The sequence below is a fragment of the Bombina bombina genome, chromosome 4 (genome assembly GCF_027579735.1).
Source record: "Bombina bombina isolate aBomBom1 chromosome 4, aBomBom1.pri, whole genome shotgun sequence".
NCBI lineage: Eukaryota > Metazoa > Chordata > Amphibia > Anura > Bombinatoridae > Bombina > Bombina bombina.
The window spans coordinates 671,775,968-671,793,294 of record NC_069502.1 but is presented as its reverse complement, the minus strand read 5'-3'; the positions used below and the strand labels follow the sequence as shown (position 1 = coordinate 671,793,294).

General features: G+C 38.2%; 1 protein-coding gene across 1 annotated transcript in view; it reads right to left on the bottom strand.

The window, feature by feature from the left end:
- FAM184A (family with sequence similarity 184 member A) overlaps positions 1-17,327 on the bottom strand; it is a 573,060-nt gene that overhangs the window by 15,127 nt on the left and 540,606 nt on the right. Inside the window, exons 15-16 of the mRNA XM_053710789.1 lie at positions 692-809; positions 315-419 (exon numbers count right to left, since the gene is read on the bottom strand). Coding sequence (XP_053566764.1) covers positions 315-419; positions 692-809 — 223 coding nt within the window. The remainder of the gene's footprint in view (positions 1-314; positions 420-691; positions 810-17,327) is intronic.

Below are 17,327 nucleotides of genomic sequence, written 5' to 3'. Positions count from 1 at the left end.
TTATGGAGCAGCGGTCCATGTGCCGGGTTTCACAAGCACACTAACTTTTTACTTTCAACTTGTCATATGGTACAAGTTTACTTTCAGCTAAATTAGCGCTTAAGCGTGAGCGCTAAATACTGCTCCATTTATAATCTGGCCCCTAATGTTTACTAGAAGCATAAGTGAGTACTGGATGGATACCTTGTTTTAAAACTGAAATGCATATTTGAGCATTTCAAATTTTACATTGATGTGTCTTTTAAAAAAATATATAGTAACAACAAACAGCAGCTAGCTTTCAATAGCTACCCCCTAGGCTATTGGTTACTTACCTTTACTAAAGGATTAATTACACCAACATTGGGACTTGCGTTAAACACTTTGTTGAAATTGGTCTCTCGGTTCACTAGTTCAAGCTGATAAAACTTCTTGTCTTCCTGCAAAGAAAATAAAGTGTAGGTCTTTGTTTCTTTTACACAATCTGACTTTGCATGTCCTGATAATTGCTTTCAAACAGCCCAGTATTAATATTTTAAGCACACATTGTAGGTCTGTAAATGTCTGCATTTAATAATTGATGATGGCAGAAATAATTGATGAACTTTTTGGGAATTTAAAGATCACTGAATTGTTAATGCAGAACCACAGTCGTAATAACATATTAAAATTGTTTGGATAAAAGAAAAAGAAAAACAAAGGAAATTCTTACAATCAATTTCTTGATGAGCTGGTCTCGTTCTGTAACCATGTCTTTTAACTCGGCTATGACTTGAAGGTCTTCTGGTCTTGACTCTCTGTTCTGATATTTTTCATCCATTTCTGTTAGCCTTCAACAAGAAAGGAAATGATTCATTATGAATGATAATATCATTCCATGCTGCAGGGAACCAAGCTGAAGAAGACATGATTTGAAGTGAAATAAATCAAGCACCTGCATTATATGACAGGGCTGTACCTACCACAGCACCCTAAACTGTCACAATATAACAATTACTTCATTTTGAACTGCATGTCCTTTTTTTTTTTTTCAACATAGCCAGCAATGAAGACTGTAAAAGTATATTTACAAGATTTACTCCCATTAAAAACTGATACTATGATGAAAGGTCTATAAGCAGCAGAGAACCGGGCACCAGCAAATATTCACAGCTCAGCATCACAAAAGGGGAAATCAATATAACGTTCCCTTTGTACTTTTCTATAATAGCTGTATATAAGGACTAAACTATTATCCATTAATAGATTTGAGCTACAAGCTCAATAATAATACACGCAAGTGCTGACAATGAAACAGGGTCAGTACTATTTTAGGATGTGTCATAATAAGCAGCCAACGACAAGGCTCGTGCTATACAAGGATGCAATGGTATTAATTAGGGTTCCATTCTATTTAGGTTTACGAGAGCCAGGTTCCTGCTATTGCTCAAGTGTAAGGGGAGGTCACACTAAATACTTGCCACTTTAGCCTATAGAAGCTGTTTTTTCTGATTTATTTGCTGTTTTTTTTAATACTGCAAACAAATATCCTGTATTTTCTGGTTGTATTCTACTAAAGAGCCAGAGCAATCATTACATATGGTCATTATACCATTGCTAAAACAACAAATTTAATGGTGGCCTAAGACTTTTGCACAGTACTGTGTATATATATATATATATATATATATATATATATACACAGGTATATATATATATATATATATATATATATATATATATATATATATATATATATATATATATATATATATATATATATAGATAGATAGATAGATAGATAGATAGATAGATAGATATGTGTGTGCATTGGAGCCATTTGCCGTCAAGTAGCTGAAAACATTTTCTGTAAATATTTTGTATTCCAATGTTCTTCACATAGGGGAATATGTGTAAATAAGTTTTTTCATTTTTTATTACATTTTTTGAGAAAGAAATAACAAAGTTTAAAGCATACAAATACAGGATAAGGACATTACAAGTAATGTTTGACAGTTTTAGAGAAACAAGAATACATGGTTAAGAATAAGCTTGTTTCCGTATCTAAATATGACAATTTAAGTCTTCTATATGTATCTTTAACAAACCTCAAGCCTGCTTTTGGTGGTAAATCAGTGATGAACGTAGGAAATCAGTGATGAACGGATCCCCCAGGTGTCAGTATGACCCATATAGTGTTATATTGGTCATCATTGTACTTATATATTTCTGCTGTTCTCCCAAAATGTAGATAAGACAAGGGGTGTCGTATTAAATAAAGGGCAAAGGGAGAGGGCTTGTTTCTCATCCCAAAAAGATTCTATTATAGAGAAAGAGTCCCTATTTCCTCTAAATACATAAGTTATCTGTTCTAGTTTCAAGGTATAATTGACTAGGCCAATCCATTCTGCTGAGCTAGGGGTATTGAGCTTGTTTCCAATATCTGCGTACCAGTTTTTTGGCTGTATTAAAGGGACACTGAACCCAAATTTTTTATTTCATGATTCAGATAGAGCATGCAATTTTAAGCAACTTTCTAATTTACTTCTATTATCATTTTTTCTTTGTTCTCTTTCTATCTTTATTTGAAAAAGAAGACATCTAAGCTAAGGAGCCAGTAATTTTTTGGCTCAGAACCACGGACAGCACTTGTTTATTGGTGCTGTCCAATCAGCAAGGACAACCCAGGTTGTTCACCAAAAATGGGCCGGCATCTAAACTTACATTCTTGCTTTTCAAATAAACATACCAAGAGAATGAAGACAATTTGATAATAGGAGTAAATTAGAAAGTTGCTTAAAATTTCATGCTCTATCTGAATCACTTCTTTGAAGACTGCTGATTTGCATTCTCAATTCCTTGGATATCTTTTTATATCCCTTTCCTGTTTTATACAGTTCAACTACGTTTTCCCGCAGATCCTTTGACAATTCTTTTGCTTTCCCCATGACTCAGAATCCAGAATGGTCAGTGCAGCACTGGATGAAAGATGCAAGGGTCTGTCAGGAGTCCAGAAACTCATTGACCTTTTATACACACACACTAATTACAAGCAAACAGATCACAGGTGAGGATGGTTACCTTTAATACCCATTCAAACTTTTTTGTGTCAACTTGTGTGCATGTTATCAGGCCAAAATCGCCAGGGTATGTAAACTTTTGATCAGGGTCATTTGGGTAGTTTCTGTTGTCATTATGATTTAAAAAGAGTAAGCACAGTTGATTGATAATAAATGGCTCAAATAAACATACCAAGAGAATGAAGACAATTTGATAATAGGAGTAAATTAGAAAGTTGCTTAAAATTTCATGCTCTATCTGAATCACTTCTTTGAACACTGCTGATTTGCATTCTCAATTCCTTGGATATCTTTTTATATCCCTTTCCTGTTTTATACAGTTCAACTACGTTTTCCCGCAGATCCTTTGACAATTCTTTTGCTTTCCCCATGACTCAGAATCCAGAATGGTCAGTGCAGCACTGGATGAAAGATGCAAGGGTCTGTCAGGAGTCCAGAAACTCATTGCCCTTTTATACACACACACTAATTACAAGCAAACAGATCACAGGTGAGGATCGTTACCTTTAATACCCATTCAAACCCCTTTGTGTCAACTTGTGTGCATGTTATCAGGCCAAAATCGCCAGGGTATGTAAACTTTTGATCAGGGTCATTTGGGTAGTTTCTGTTGTCATTATGATTTAAAAAGAGTAAACAGTTGATTGATAATAAATGGCTTCAGCCAAACATTAACCATGAGTGAAAGAAAAGTTTTTGTGTTATCATTCATATTCTCTGAAAAATGGCCAAGAAATCATAAATTCTGCCAGGGTATGTAAACTTATGAGCACAACTGTATATATAGAAATTTGTATTTAAGAATAAATAGAACATATTCTGCTATTTCAAGAACATTTGAATGTGAAATATTCATATTTCATATTGGGTTAGCTGTTAAATGCAATCGGGTTTGGGTGAGAGTAGAGTGTTATTTTTCCCCCTCTCAATTTTGGTGCTCTATTGAAGTCTATGGGGAAATACGTTTACACATTCGTAATATTGGATGTTCGGCTTTTTGTGCACGTCAGGTTATCGCTTGTGTGAAAATGTTTTACTTTCAACTTGTAAAACGCGTGCTATCTGAAGCAGGCAAAAAACTTACTTCTAGCGACGTTAAAGCGCGAGCAGGAGCACTAATTTGTGTGCCACTCATAATTTAGTCGTATGTGTGATGATGTCCAAAAGTAGCCTCTTTGATACAGAAGGTATGATAAACTCTTTTTCAGTTTTATTTTACAGGCAAAATGTTTTATACTAAATAGTAACTGGAATGACTAGTTATAAGTATATGAGTTTGCATTAAAGTGAATGTAAATTTTGATGCTTAAGTGCTCGTTTTTTAAAAATTTGATTAAAAACAGGCGCACTTTAATTCATCAAAATTTACATTTCACTCGTGTTGTGAAAAAATACTTACCATTTAATCTTGACAGCCGCTCCAGCTTCCTCCGCCCGTCGCAAAGCCTCTTTCTGGGTCTAAAATGAGGAATCCGGCTTCCTCCAATCACGGCGTTGAATCAGACACTGATTCCCCCGGGGCGGGGAAGCCATGATTGGAGGATGACCCATCCATCATTTCTGACGACAGAAATGGCTTGCGACGACCGGGGGAAGCTGGAGCGGCTGTCAAGTTTAAAAGGTAAGTTTTTTTTCACAACGAGTGAAAAAGCCCCTGTTTTTAATCAAAATTTTAAAAACTGGGCACTTTTGCATCAAAACTTACATTAACTTTAATTGTTATACTGTTGATATATACTCATGCAATAATTAATGTCTATCTAAGTGTATAAGGTAGATATGATTGCTTTACAATTTACCTTTTTATATTTTCAAAATTAAAACCCAATAAAAAGAAAAAGATTTAAAAAGAAAATATCTAACATACATTCAGGTATATGAAGAATTATGGATTTCAGTACATTTTCCTCTTGTATACTATACTTTATTATATCATGTAAAATTCAGATGTTTTCCTTCCTTTAAGAAAAAAAAAACCCAACAGTCTCTCAGTGCAAGGATTGCAGACTAAACTTTGTAGTGTTTACATGTCTAGCATAGTCTACATAGTATTTGTTTATAGTCTTTTAAATAAAGAAAACAGAAAGCCTTCTCTTAAGCAGTATGAATATCAGGGTAAACTGAAAAATTGTGTATGTTGTATAAAAACTCTACTTACACCTTAGAACAAAACGTTAAGGTATTTTTGAGTTGAGGTAACTTGAAATGAATTTCTTTATTTTTAATTGTGGTCTCATCATCAGATCTATATACCAGTGACTATATACAGTTGTGCTCATAAGTTTACATACCCTGGCAGAATTTATGATTTCTTGGCCATTTTTCAGAGAATATGAATGATAACACAAAAACTTTTCTTTCACTCATGGTTAATGTTTGGCTGAAGCCATTTATTATCAATCAACTGTGTTTACTCTTTTTAAATCATAATGACAACAGAAACTACCCAAATGACCCTGATCAAAAGTGTACATACCCTGTTGATTTTGGCCTGATAACATGCACACAAGTTGACACAAAGGGGTTTGAATGGCTATTAAAGGTAACCATCCTCACCTGTGATCTGTTTTCTTGTAATTAGTGTGTGTGTATAAAAGGTCAATGAGTTTCTGGACTCCTGACAGACCCTTGCATTTTTCATCCAGTGCTGCACTGACGATTCTGGATTCTGAGTCATGGGAAAAGCAAAAGTATTGTCAAAGGATCTGCGGGAAAACGTAGTTGAACTGTATAAAACAGGAAAGGGATATAAAAAGATATCCAAGGAATAGAGAATGCAAATCAGCAGTGTTCAAACTCTAATAAAGAAGTGGAAAATGAGGGGTTCTGTTGAAACCAAACCACGGTCAGGTAGACAACTGCCAGGAAAATTGTTCGGGATGCAAAGACAAACCCACAAATAACTTCAGGTAAAATACAGGATATGTGGTGCGTGTGGCTGTTTCAAGATGCACAATAAGGAGGCAGTTGAAAAAAGATGGGCTGTATGGTCGTGTCGCCAGAAGAAAGCCATTACTACGCAAATGCCACAAAGTATCCCGCTTACAATACGCCAAACAGCACAGAGACAAGCCTCAAACCTTCTGGCACAAAGTCATTTGGAGTGATGAGACCAAAATTGAGCTTTTTGGCCACAACCATAAATGCTACATTTGGAGAGGAGTCAACAAGGCCTATGATGAAAGGTACACCATTCCTACTGTGAAACACGGAGGTGGATCGCTGATGTTTTGGGGATGTGTGAGCTACAAAGGCACAGGAAATTTGGTCAGAATTGATGGCAAGATGAATGCAGTATGTTATCAAACAGAACACCTAATTTTCCACTTCTTGATTAGAGTTTGAACACTGCATTTGCATTCTCAATTCCTTGGATATCTTTTTATATCCCTTTCCTGTTTTATACAGTTCAACTACCTTTTCCCACAGATCCTTTGACAGTTATTTTTCTTTCCCCATGACTCAGAATCCAGAAACGTCAGTGCAGCACTGGATGAAAGATGCAAGGGTCTGTCAGGAGTCCAGAAACTCATTGACCTTTTATATATACACACACACACTAATTGCAAGCAAACAGATCACAGGTGAGGATGGTTACCTTTAATAGCCATTTAAACCTCTTTGTGTCAACTTTTGTGCATGTTATCAGGCCAAAATCACCAGGGTATGTAAACTTTTGATCAGGGTCATTTGGGTAGTTTCTATTGTCGTTATGATTTAAAGAGTAAACACAGTTGATTGATAAGAAAATGGCTTCAGCCAAACACTAACCATGAGTGAAAGAAAAGTTTTTGTGTTATCATTCATATTCTCTGAAAAATGGCCAAGAAATCATAAATTCTGCCAGGGTATGTAAACTTATGAGCACAACTGTATGGAAAGTGTGGTCTAGAAGTCCTAGGTTTAGGCAATGCTTCCCTGTTAATATAATTTTGCAACAACAAAAAAAGACAAAACAAAAAGTCCAAACCAATATATCTTAATAAAAATTTGCTAGGAAAAATAGGAAACAAAAATATGCCACTTCATTTATTTAAAGGGACACTGAACCCAATTTTTTTTCTTTCGTGATTCAGATAGAGCATGAAATTTTAAGCAACTTTTTAATTTACTTCTATTATCAAATTTTCTTTATTCTCTTGGTATCTTTATTTGAAATGCAAGAATATAAGTTTAGATGCCACCAATAAAAAGTGCTGTCCACAGTTCTGAACTAATAAAAAAAGCTTAGATGCCTTCTTTTTCAAATAAAGATAGCAAGAGAACGAAGAAAAATTGATAATAGGAGTAAATTAGAAAGTTGCTTAAAATTGCATGCTCTATCTGAATCACAAAATATTTTCTTCTGTTAAGTGTGATCAGTCCACGGGTCATCATTACTTCTGGGATATTACTCCTCCCCAACAGGAAGTGCAAGAGGATTCACCCAGCAGAGCTGCATATAGCTCCTCCCCTCTACGTCACTCCCAGTCATTCTCTTGCACCCAACGACTAGATAGGATGTGTGAGAGGACTATGGTGATTATACTTAGTTTTATATCTTCAATCAAAAGTTTGTTATTTTAAAATAGCACCGGAGTGTGTTATTACCTCTCTGGCAGAGTTTGAAGAAGAATCTACCAGAGTTTTGCTATGATTTTAGCCGGAGTAGTTAAGATCATATTGCTGTTCTCGGCCATCTGAGGAGTGAGGTAAACTTCAGATCAGGGGACAGCGGGCAGATGAATCTGCATAGAGGTATGTAGCAGTTTTTATTTTCTGACAATGGAATTGATGAGAAAATCCTGCCATACCGATATAATGTCATGTATGTATACTTTACACTTCAGTATTCTGGGGAATGGTACTTCACTAGAATTACACTGTAAGAAATACATAAAGCTGTTTAATAACTAGAGATTATGTTTAACGTTTTTGCTGGAATGTAAAATCGTTTTCATTTGCTGAGGTACTGTGTGAATAAATGTTTGGGCACTATTTTTCCACTTGGCAGTTGCTTAATCTGTTTTTCTGACAGTTTCTGTTCTCCCTCACTTCTGTGTGTGAGGGGGAGGGGCCGTTTTTTGGCGCTTTTACTATGCATCAAATATTTCAGTCAGCAACTCATTGTATTCCCTGCATGATCCGGTTCATCTCTACAGAGCTCAGGGGTCTTCAAAACTTATTTTGAGGGAGGTAATTTCTCTCAGCAGAGCTGTGAGAATTATAGTTTGACTGAGATAAAAAACGTTTATTCTGTAATTTGTTTCCTGCTTTCAGAATTTGTTATCTTTGCTAATGGGATTAAACCTTTGCTAAAGTTGTGTTGTTTACAAGGATTGAGGCTATAACTGTTTCAATTTATTAATTTTCAACTGTCATAGATCTTCTGTGCTTCTTAAAGGCACAGTACGTTTTAATATTATTCTAATTGAATTGTATTTCCAAGTTGCAAGTTTATTTGCTAGTGTGTTAAACATGTCTGATTCAGAGGATGATACCTGTGTCATTTGTTGCAATGCCAAAGTGGAGCCCAATAGAAATTTATGTACTAACTGTATTGATGCTACTTTAAATAAAAGTCAATCTGTACAAATTGAACAAATTTCACCAAACAACGAGGGGAGAGTTATGCCGACTAACTCGCCTCACGTGTCAGTACCTACATCTCCCGCTCAGAGGGAGGTGCGTGATATTGTAGCGCCGAGTACATCTGGGCGGCCATTACAAATCACATTACAGGATATGGCTACTGTTATGACTGAGGTTTTGGCTAAATTACCAGAACTAAGAGGTAAGCGTGATCACTCTGGGGTGAGAACAGAGTGCGCTGATAATATTAGGGCCATGTCAGACACTGCGTCACAGGTGGCAGAACATGAGGACGGAGAACTTCATTCTGTGGGTGACGGTTCTGATCCAAACAGACTGGATTCAGATATTTCAAATTTTAAATTTAAACTGGAAAACCTCCGTGTATTACTAGGGGAGGTGTTAGCGGCTCTGAATGATTGTAACACAGTTGCAATACCAGAGAAAATGTGTAGGTTGGATAAATATTTTGCGGTACCGACGAGTACTGAGGTTTTTCCTATACCTAAGAGACTTACTGAAATTGTTACTAAGGAGTGGGATAGACCCGGTGTGCCGTTCTCACCCCCTCCGATATTTAGAAAAATGTTTCCAATAGACGCCACCACAAGGGACTTATGGCAAACGGTCCCTAAGGTGGAGGGAGCAGTTTCTACCTTAGCTAAGCGTACCACTATCCCGGTGGAGGATAGCTGTGCTTTTTCAGATCCAATGGATAAAAAGTTAGAGGGTTACCTTAAGAAAATGTTTGTTCAACAAGGTTTTATATTGCAACCCCTTGCATGCATTGCGCCGATCACGGCTGCAGCGGCATTCTGGATTGAGTCTCTGGAAGAGAACATTGGTTCAGCTACTCTGGACGACATTACGGACAGGCTTAGAGTCCTTAAACTATCTAATTCATTCATTTCGGAGGCCGTAGTACATCTTACTAAACTTACGGCGAAGAATTCAGGATTCGCCATTCAGGCACGCAGGGCGCTGTGGCTAAAATCCTGGTCAGCTGATGTTACTTCTAAGTCTAAATTGCTTAATATACCTTTCAAAGGGCAGACCTTATTCGGGCCCGGGTTGAAAGAGATTATCGCTGACATTACAGGAGGTAAAGGCCATGCCCTGCCTCAGGACAAAGCCAAAGCCAAGACTAGACAGTCTAATTTTCGTTCCTTTCGTAATTTCAAAGCAGGAGCAGCATCAACTTCCTCTGCACCAAAACAGGAAGGAGCTGTTGCTCGCTACAGACAAGGCTGGAAACCTAACCAGTCCTGGAACAAGGGCAAGCAGACTAGGAAACCTGCTGCTGCCCCTAAAACAGCATGAATTGAGGGCCCCCGATCCGGGATCGGATCTAGTGGGGGGCAGACTTTCTCTCTTCGCCCAGGCTTGGGCAAGAGATGTTCAGGATCCCTGGGCGCTAGAGATAATATCTCAGGGATACCTTCTGGACTTCAAATACTCTCCTCCAAGAGAGAGATTTCATCTGTCAAGATTGTCAACAATCCAGACAAAGAAAGAGGCGTTTCTACGCTGCGTACAAGAGCTCTTGTTAATGGGAGTAATCCATCCAGTTCCACGATCGGAACAGGGACAGGGGTTTTACTCAAATCTGTTTGTGGTTCCCAAAAAAGAGGGAACTTTCAGACCAATCCTGGACTTAAAGATCCTAAACAAATTCCTAAGAGTTCCATCGTTCAAGATGGAGACTATTCGGACAATTTTTCCTATGATCCAAGAGGGTCAATACATGACCACTGTAGATTTAAAAGATGCTTACCTTCACATACCGATTCACAAAGATCATTATCGGTACCTAAGGTTTGCCTTCCTAGACAGGCATTACCAGTTTGTGGCTCTTCCATTCGGATTGGCTACAGCTCCAAGAATCTTCACAAAGGTTCTGGGTGCTCTTCTGGCGGTACTAAGACCGCGGGGAATCTCGGTAGCTCCATACCTAGACGACATTCTGATACAAGCTTCAAGCTTTCAAACTGCCAAGTCTCATACAGAGTTAGTGCTGGCATTTCTAAGGTCACATGGATGGAAGGTGAACGAAAAGAAAAGTTCACTCGTTCCACTCACAAGAGTTCCCTTCCTGGGGACTCTTATAGATTCTGTAGAAATGAAGATTTACCTGACAGAGGACAGGCTAACAAGACTTCAAAGTGCTTGCCGCACCCTTCATTCCATTCAACACCCGTCAGTGGCTCAATGCATGGAGGTAATCGGCTTAATGGTAGCGGCAATGGACATAGTACCCTTTGCACGCTTACACCTCAGACCACTGCAACTGTGCATGCTAAGTCAGTGGAATGGGGATTACTCAGACTTATCCCCTTCTCTGAATCTGGATCAAGAGACCAGAAATTCTCTTCTATGGTGGCTTTCTCGGCCACATCTGTCCAGGGGGATGCCATTCAGCAGACCAGACTGGACAATTGTAACAACAGACGCCAGCCTTCTAGGTTGGGGTGCCGTCTGGAATTCTCTGAAGGCTCAGGGACAATGGAGTCAGGAGGAGAGTCTCCTGCCAATAAACATTCTGGAATTGAGAGCAGTTCTCAATGCCCTCCTGGCTTGGCCCCAGTTGACAACTCGGGGGTTCATCAGGTTTCAGTCGGACAACATCACGACTGTAGCTTACATCAACCATCAGGGAGGGACAAGAAGCTCCCTAGCTATGATGGAAGTATCAAAGATAATTTGCTGGGCAGAGTCTCACTCTTGCCACCTGTCAGCAATCCACATCCCGGGAGTGGAGAACTGGGAGGCGGATTTCTTAAGTCGTCAGACTTTTCATCCGGGGGAGTGGGAACTTCATCCGGAGGTCTTTGCCCAAATACTTCGACGTTGGGGCAAACCAGAGATAGATCTCATGGCGTCTCGACAGAACGCCAAGCTTCCTCGTTACGGGTCCAGATCCAGGGATCCAGGAGCAGTCCTGATAGATGCTCTGACAGCACCTTGGGACTTCAGGATGGCTTGCGTGTTTCCACCCTTCCCGTTGCTTCCTCGATTGATTGCCAGAATCAAACAAGAGAGAGCATCAGTGATTCTAATAGCACCTGCGTGGCCACGCAGGACTTGGTATGCAGACCTGGTGGACATGTCATCCTGTCCACCTTGGTCTCTACCTCTGAAACAGGACCTTCTGATACAGGGTCCCTTCAAACATCAAAATCTAACTTCTCTGAAGCTGACTGCTTGGAAATTGAACGCTTGATTTTATCAAGACGTGGATTTTCTGAGTCAGTTATTGATACCTTAATACAGGCTAGGAAACCTGTTACCAGAAAGATTTACCATAAGATATGGCGTAAATACCTATATTGGTGTGAATCCAAAGGTTACTCTTGGAGTAAGGTTAGGATTCCTAGGATATTGTCTTTTCTACAAGAAGGTTTAGAAAAGGGTTTATCTGCTAGTTCATTAAAGGGACAGATCTCAGCTCTGTCCATTCTGTTACACAAACGTCTGTCAGAAGTTCCTGACGTCCAGGCTTTTTGTCAGGCTTTGGCCAGAATTAAGCCTGTGTTTAAAACTGTTGCTCCACCATGGAGTTTAAACCTTGTTCTTAATGTTTTACAGGGCGTTCCATTTGAACCCCTTCATTCCATTGATATAAAGTTGTTATCTTGGAAAGTTCTATTTTTAATGGCTATTTCCTCGGCTCGAAGAGTCTCTGAATTATCAGCCTTACATTGTGATTCTCCTTATTTGATTTTTCATTCGGATAAGGTAGTCCTGCGTACTAAACCTGGGTTCTTACCTAAGGTAGTTACTAACAGGAATATCAATCAAGAGATTGTTGTTCCTTCTTTATGCCCAAATCCTTCTTCAAAGAAGGAACGTCTACTGCACAACCTGGATGTAGTCCGTGCTCTAAAATTTTACTTACAGGCAACTAAGGAATTTCGACAAACGTCTTCTCTGTTTGTCATTTACTCTGGGCAGAGGAGAGGTCAAAAAGCTTCCGCTACCTCTCTTTCTTTTTGGCTTCGTAGCATAATTCGTTTAGCTTATGAGACTGCTGGACAGCAGCCTCCTGAAAGAATTACAGCTCATTCTACTAGAGCTGTGGCTTCCACTTGGGCCTTCAAGAATGAGGCCTCTGTTGAACAGATTTGCAAGGCTGCAACTTGGTCTTCGCTTCATACTTTTTCCAAATTTTACAAATTTGACACTTTTGCTTCATCGGAGGCTATTTTTGGGAGAAAGGTTCTTCAGGCAGTGGTTCCTTCTGTATAAAGAGCCTGCCTATCCCTCCCGTCATCCGTGTACTTTTGCTTTGGTATTGGTATCCCAGAAGTAATGATGACCCGTGGACTGATCACACTTAACAGAAGAAAACATAATTTATGCTTACCTGATAAATTCCTTTCTTCTGTAGTGTGATCAGTCCACGGCCCGCCCTGTTTTTAAGGCAGGTAAATATTTTTTAATTTATACTCCAGTCACCACTTCACCCTTGGCTTTTCCTTTCTCGTTGGTCCTTGGTCGAATGACTGGGAGTGACGTAGAGGGGAGGAGCTATATGCAGCTCTGCTGGGTGAATCCTCTTGCACTTCCTGTTGGGGAGGAGTAATATCCCAGAAGTAATGATGACCCGTGGACTGATCACACTACAGAAGAAAGGAATTTATCAGGTAAGCATAAATTATGTTTTTTTTGGGTTCAGTGTCCTCTTAAGGAACATATCACTGATTAATCCTCACAAATAAATAAACAGCAAAAAAATAAAATGGAATATATCAAAGCACTAAAATGTGAGAGAGGTTGGATGAATAACAGTGCCCTGTAGAAATCTGAAATCCTACCACAAGATTGGCGTAAAGCTGATGTGGTGCCACTGATTAAACATAGAACCAGAGCTGTTGCGGGAAGCTGTAGGACAATATACTGTATCTCATTTTATCAGTGATTGGCAAGCAACTAGAGGGCATTATTATCTTGAGTATATTCATGTAAACAAAATCATAAGTGACATTTAGCATGTTTTTTTTAATAAAACAGAGCATTCCAAACTTATCTAATTCGTTTTTATGAGGTAAAAAGTAGTAACATAGATAAAGGCGAATCAGCTAATCTAAGACAGTATATCCTTTAAAGATTTTTAATACTATACCACATGATAGATTTATGTGCAAAATCAAAGTTAGAATAATTGTTCCAATCAGCCAATAGAATGCGAGCTCAATCCTATTGGCTGATTGGATCAGCCAATAGGATTGAAGTTAAATCCTATTGGCTGATTGCATCAGCCAATAGGATTTTTTCAACCTTAATTCCGATTGGCTGATAGAATTCTATCAGCCAATCGGAATCTAAGGGACGCCATCTTGGATGACGTCACTTAAAGGAACCTTCATTCGTCGGGTAGACGTCGGCAGAAGAGAATGCTCCGCGCCGGATGTCTTGAAGATGGACCCGCTCAGAGCCGGATGGATGAAGATAGAAGATGCCGTCTGGATGAAGACTTCTGCCCGCCTAGAGGACCACTTCTCCCGGCTTGGATGAAAACTTCTCCCGGCTTTGTTGAGGACTTTTTTCCGCTTCAATAAGGACTTCTCCCGGCTTTGTTGAGGATGGATGTCGGCTCTTCAAAACTGTAGGTGGATCTTCAGGGGTTAGTGTTAGGTTTTTTTTAAGGGTTTATTGGGTGGGTTTTATTTTTAGGGTAGGGCTTTGGGCTGCAATAGAGCTAAATGCCCTTTTAAGGGCAATGCCCATCCAAATGCCCTTTTCAGGGCAATGGGGAGCTTAGGTTTTTTTAGTTAGGGTTTTATTTGGGAGGTTGGTTGTGTGGGTGGTGGGTTTTACTGTTGGGGGGTTGTTTGTATTTTTTTTTACAGGTAAAAGAGCTGATTTCTATGGGGCAATGCCTCACAAAAGGCCCTTTTAAGGGCTATTGGTAGTTTAGTTTAGGCTAGGTTTTTTTTTTATTTTGGGGGGGTCTTTTTTTATTTTGATAGCGCTATTAGATTAGGTGTAATTAGTTTAAATCTCTTGTAATTTGTTTTATATTTTGTGTAATTTAGTGGGGGTTTTTTGTAATTTAGATAATTGTATTTAATTTAGTTAATTGTTTTTAATTTAGGTAATTTATTTAATTGTAGTGTAGTGTTAAGTGTTAGTGTAACTTAGGTTAGGTTTTATTTTACAGGTAAATTTGTATTTATTTTAGCTAGGTAGTTATTAAATAGTTAATAACTATTTAGTAACTATTCTACCTAGTTAAAATAAATACAAACTTGCCTGTAAAATAAAAATAAAACCTAAGCTAGCTACAATGTAACTATTAGTTATATTGTAGCTAGCCCTAAGTTTATTTTACAGGTAAGTATTTAGTTTTAAATAGGAATTATTTAGTTAATGATAGGAATTTTATATTTAAGTTAGGGGGTCTTAGGGTTAGACTTAGGTTTAGGGGTTAATAAATTTAATATAGTGGCGGCGACGTTGGGGGCGGCAGATTAGGGGTTAATAAATGTAGGTAGGTGGCGGCGATGTTAGGGGCGGCAGATTAAGGGTTAATAATATTTAACTAGTGTTTGCAATGCAGGAGTGTGGCAGTTTAGGGGTTAATATGTTTATTATAGTGGCAGCGATGTCCGGAGCGGCAAATTAGGGGTTAATCATTTTATTTTAGTGCTTGCGATGTGGGGGGGCCTCGGTTTAGGGGTTAATAGGTAGTTTATGGCTGTTAGTGTACTTTTTAGCACTTTAGTTATGAGTTTTATGCTACAGCTCTGTAGTGTAAAACTCATAACTACTGACTTTAGAATGCGTTACAAATCTTGCGGGATAGGCTGTACCGCTCACTTTTTGGCCTAAAAAAAAAAAAAAAGCTTGTAATACCGGCACTATGGCAGTCCCATTGAAAAAAGACTATGCGCAAATTGCGTAAGTTGATTTGCGGTAAGGTCAAAAAAGTGTGCGGGACAGCTGTACCTACAAGACTCGTAATAGCAGCGGTAGGAAAAAAGCAGCGTTATGAGGCTTAACGCTGCTGTTTTACTCATAACGCAAAACTCGTAATCTAGCCGTAAGAGAGTCTTACAAAACAACCTAATCAATTCTCACACAATCAGAGAACAAGTGAACATATAGACAATACATTCAATTTATTCACAATCAATATGGTATAGTAAAAATTAATAAGATAAAATGTTCAGTGTAAAAGTCCCATCAGAAGTTCCGCTGTATAACAGAATACCCTGAGTCTGTGGATTCTTAATCTAAAATCTGGTAAAGTCCTGAAAAAGACCTAACAGTTTTTTTTTTTTTTCTCTCTTGTAACTATATGTGATTCATGTTGTTATATTATACTATGTTAGCTTACACCTCAATAAAAATTTATGATCATAAAAAAAAAAAAGTTAGAGAAAGCTAATAGACAAGGGAAAAAAGATTTAAAATTGGTGAGATAATCTGAGAGGTGGGTGGAGAAAGTAAATAAAAATTGAATATGGGTGAAGCCATTTATTTTCTATTCAATATAAAAATTAGAAGTCTAGCTGTATCTTGTTTACAATATGAACTCTGCGACACTGACATTATTATTACATTGTTTTGCTCATCTAGGTGCCATGAGAAGTCCTTACTTTAAAATTTTGGATCGGTAGCTGGTGTAAAGAGCACAGTATATGACACCACTGGCTGCTGTTCATGAGTGCAAAGCAAAAATTTCCTTTTATGGATGGTGCCCTAGAAAAAAAATTCTTTGCACATATGATGATGAGAATTAATATAGCTCTTTTGGTTATAAGTACAATTATTAATAAAAGATGATAGTAATTTATTAATTACTTAGTTGCTAATAATAGTAGAGATTAGCATTATTTTTATTAAGATTATTAAATTAAGGTTATTTTTAGGAAGTTATCTTAATACACTCAAATTTATACAACTTGCAAAGCTGATATTTTTTCATGAGCTGCTCTGTACAGTTTTGATTAAAAAAATGTAATACAGTTTGAGACTCTTTTTAGATGCAAAAAAAACAAAAAAACATAATTTATGCTTACCTGATAAATTTATTTATCTTGTAGTGTATCCAGTCCACGGATCATCCATTACTTGTGGGATATTCTCCTTCCCAACAGGAAGTTGCAAGAGGATCACCTACAGCAGAGCTGCTATATAGCTCCTCCCCTCACTGCCATATCCAGTCATTCAACCGAAACAAGACGAGAAAGGAGAAACCATAGGGTTCAGTGGTGACTGTAGTTTAATTAAAATTTAGACCTGCCTTAAAACGACAGGGCGGGCTGTGGACTGGATACACTACAAGAGAAATAAATTTATCAGGTAAGCATAAATTATGTTTTCTCTTGTTAAGTGTAGTCCACGGATCATCCATTACTTGTGGGATACCAATACCAAAGCTAAAGTACACGGATGATGGGAGGGACAAGGCAGGAACTTAAATGGAAGGAACCACTGCCTGTAGAACCTTTCTCCCAAAAACAGCCTCCGAAGAAGCAAAAGTGTCAAATTTGTAAAATTTTGAAAAGGTGTGAAGCGAAGACCAAGTCGCAGCCTTGCAAATCTGTTCAACAGAGGCCTCATTTTTAAAGGCCCAAGTGGAAGCCACAACTCTAGTAGAATGAGCTGTAATCCTTTCAGGGGGCTGCTGTCCAGCAGTCTCATAGGCTAAGCGTATTATGCTCTGAAGCCAAAAGGAGAGAGAGGTTGCCAAAGCTTTTTGACCTCTCCTCT